Source organism: Myotis davidii, unplaced genomic scaffold (assembly GCF_000327345.1).
Source record: "Myotis davidii unplaced genomic scaffold, ASM32734v1 scaffold299, whole genome shotgun sequence".
In the NCBI taxonomy this organism is placed as follows: domain Eukaryota; kingdom Metazoa; phylum Chordata; class Mammalia; order Chiroptera; family Vespertilionidae; genus Myotis; species Myotis davidii.
Window position 1 is genome coordinate 5,330,644 of NW_006293088.1, and position 2,056 is coordinate 5,332,699.

The window sequence follows — 2,056 nt, forward strand, 5'->3', positions numbered from 1 at the left end:
AGATCAGTACCAGACACATAGTAGGTGCACAGTAACTATTTCCTGAATGAATGGATGCATGAATAATGGGACGTACACAGTGCTACTGCTTTCACAGCAGATAATTGTTAGCCTGCTGTGAGCCAAAATAGGGCATGTATCTGAGGATGGTTAATAGAGGCACCGAGACCAAATCCTCCCACTCAGGAGATGTGAACACTAATTGGATACTGGATGATACTGAGTAATTATTGCTCATTTTTAGTATTTTGTTCTTAAAAGAGTACTTACCTTTCCGAGATACACACTGAAATATTCACAGATAAAAATCTCTCAAAACTCCCAGGAGTTGCATCAAAATTATATTGGAATGGGGGACTGGGCAGGGGAGAGACGACACAGATTGGCAGTGAGTTGGCAATTATTGAAGCTGGGTGGTGGGAAACGGGGTTCATTATTATAGTGACTACTATTCTGACTACTTCAGATATGCTTGAAAACTTTCAGAATACAAAATTAAAAATGTTCTCCTCCTTTTCCAGCTGTGTGAGATTGGGCAAGTCACTTAACCTCTCTGGGCCCGTTTGCTGATGTGTAAAATGGAGATCACAATCGCTCCCTCCCTGGATGGCTGTGAGGATTAAGAAGGCGTGAGGATTCAGGATTAAGGAGGGTGAGGAGGATAATGAGAGTCAAGTGCTTAGCACAGAGCCCGGCACACCTGGGCAAGAGGCCACCTACTGCTCCGGGTGGGAGCTCAGAGGTTAAAGCAGCAGCCGGCCAGCCAAGTGCATCCTTCGCTGGGAAACCCACCCCCCAGCCCGATATCGCACTTGGAATGCCTCCCTGGGGTAGAATTCTGGCCTGAAAGCACCAGCCTTCTCGGGTGTGATCTTATTTAAAGAGATAGTCTCCTCTCTCCTCCCTTCTCCCGATCATGGGAGATCAAGCCAGCTTGTATTTTGAGAAGCGAGAAAAGCAAGTCTGAGAAACGATACCAGGACTGGAGAGTAAGTGAGTTCACAGATTGGGAAGGCACTGATGCTGACGGCGTCGGCTCCCAAGGGATTCTCCCACCCCTCCTTCGCCACAGGCCCCTCAGGCAGCCTCCGCCACTAAATAGCATCCGGGCTCCGTGCAGAGCCAGCTTCAGGGCATGAGGGATTCCCCCCGCCCTGCACCCCGTGCCCCCGCCCGCGGGAGTCCAGGCTCACCTTCCGCACACATGCAGTCGTCGAAGCATTTGTTGTTGAGGCCCCGGTTGTGGGGCATGCAGATGTGCCCCCGCAGGTCACAGCAGGTCCCTGGCAACACAGCAAGCACATGTGGTCAGCCAAGCTGCGGGGACCCTCCCCACGCCCGCACACGGTCCCACCGGACAGCAGATCCATCATCGCTGCGGCAGGGCCGTGCCCTGGCGGGGTGGGGCCATCTGGTGTGCAAGGCTCCCAGCCGGAACCACTGACGGATGTCACGGCCCAGGGCCCTGCGGGCGGGTGGCAGAGACCCAGCTGCCCTAGATGGACAATTGATTGATCACGGGAGGAGCGGAGCACTGTGGGATCACCTCCCAGGGACAGCGGGCAGAACAGCTGGGGGCTGCCAGGTGTGGCGTCAGCGTGGAGCTGGGGCGCCTCAAGGATCATTGACACCAACGTCCTCTTTTGACAGATGGAGAAACCGAAGCAATGAGATCCCCCAAGGCAGGCCCCGCCCCGCCCACCATGGAGCCCCCTCTCAGAGCGACTGTCCAGTTGGCCCAAACGCCAGCCCTTTCTTTCTGCTCCGGGTGAAAACAACGGTTTGGAAAGAAAACTGCCTGTTGGGGAGCTGGTGGTCTGGCCCACACAATGCCAAATGCTGATGCGATGGCGGTTTTGTAGACTATTCCGGCCACTGAATGAGCAATGTGTCCCCCTGGGGGTGTACCACTCGGCTCTCCCCCCAAGATCCAGGTGGCACTTGCTGTCCAGCAGCCAGGAGAGCAGTTAGCTGTTAGCATCTTCAGGATGTCACCCTGGGCCCATGTCACGCTATCTCTTGAGCAGTCCCAGCGATGGCGGGGGAGGGGGATGTG

At 54.9% G+C, this 2,056-nt stretch overlaps 1 protein-coding gene across 1 annotated transcript in view; it reads right to left on the reverse strand.

The window, feature by feature from the left end:
* DRAXIN (dorsal inhibitory axon guidance protein) overlaps window positions 1-2,056 on the reverse strand; it is a 12,596-nt gene that overhangs the window by 4,173 nt on the left and 6,367 nt on the right. The window contains exon 5 of the mRNA XM_015565885.1: window positions 1,194-1,283. Coding sequence (XP_015421371.1) covers window positions 1,194-1,283 — 90 coding nt within the window. The remainder of the gene's footprint in view (window positions 1-1,193; window positions 1,284-2,056) is intronic.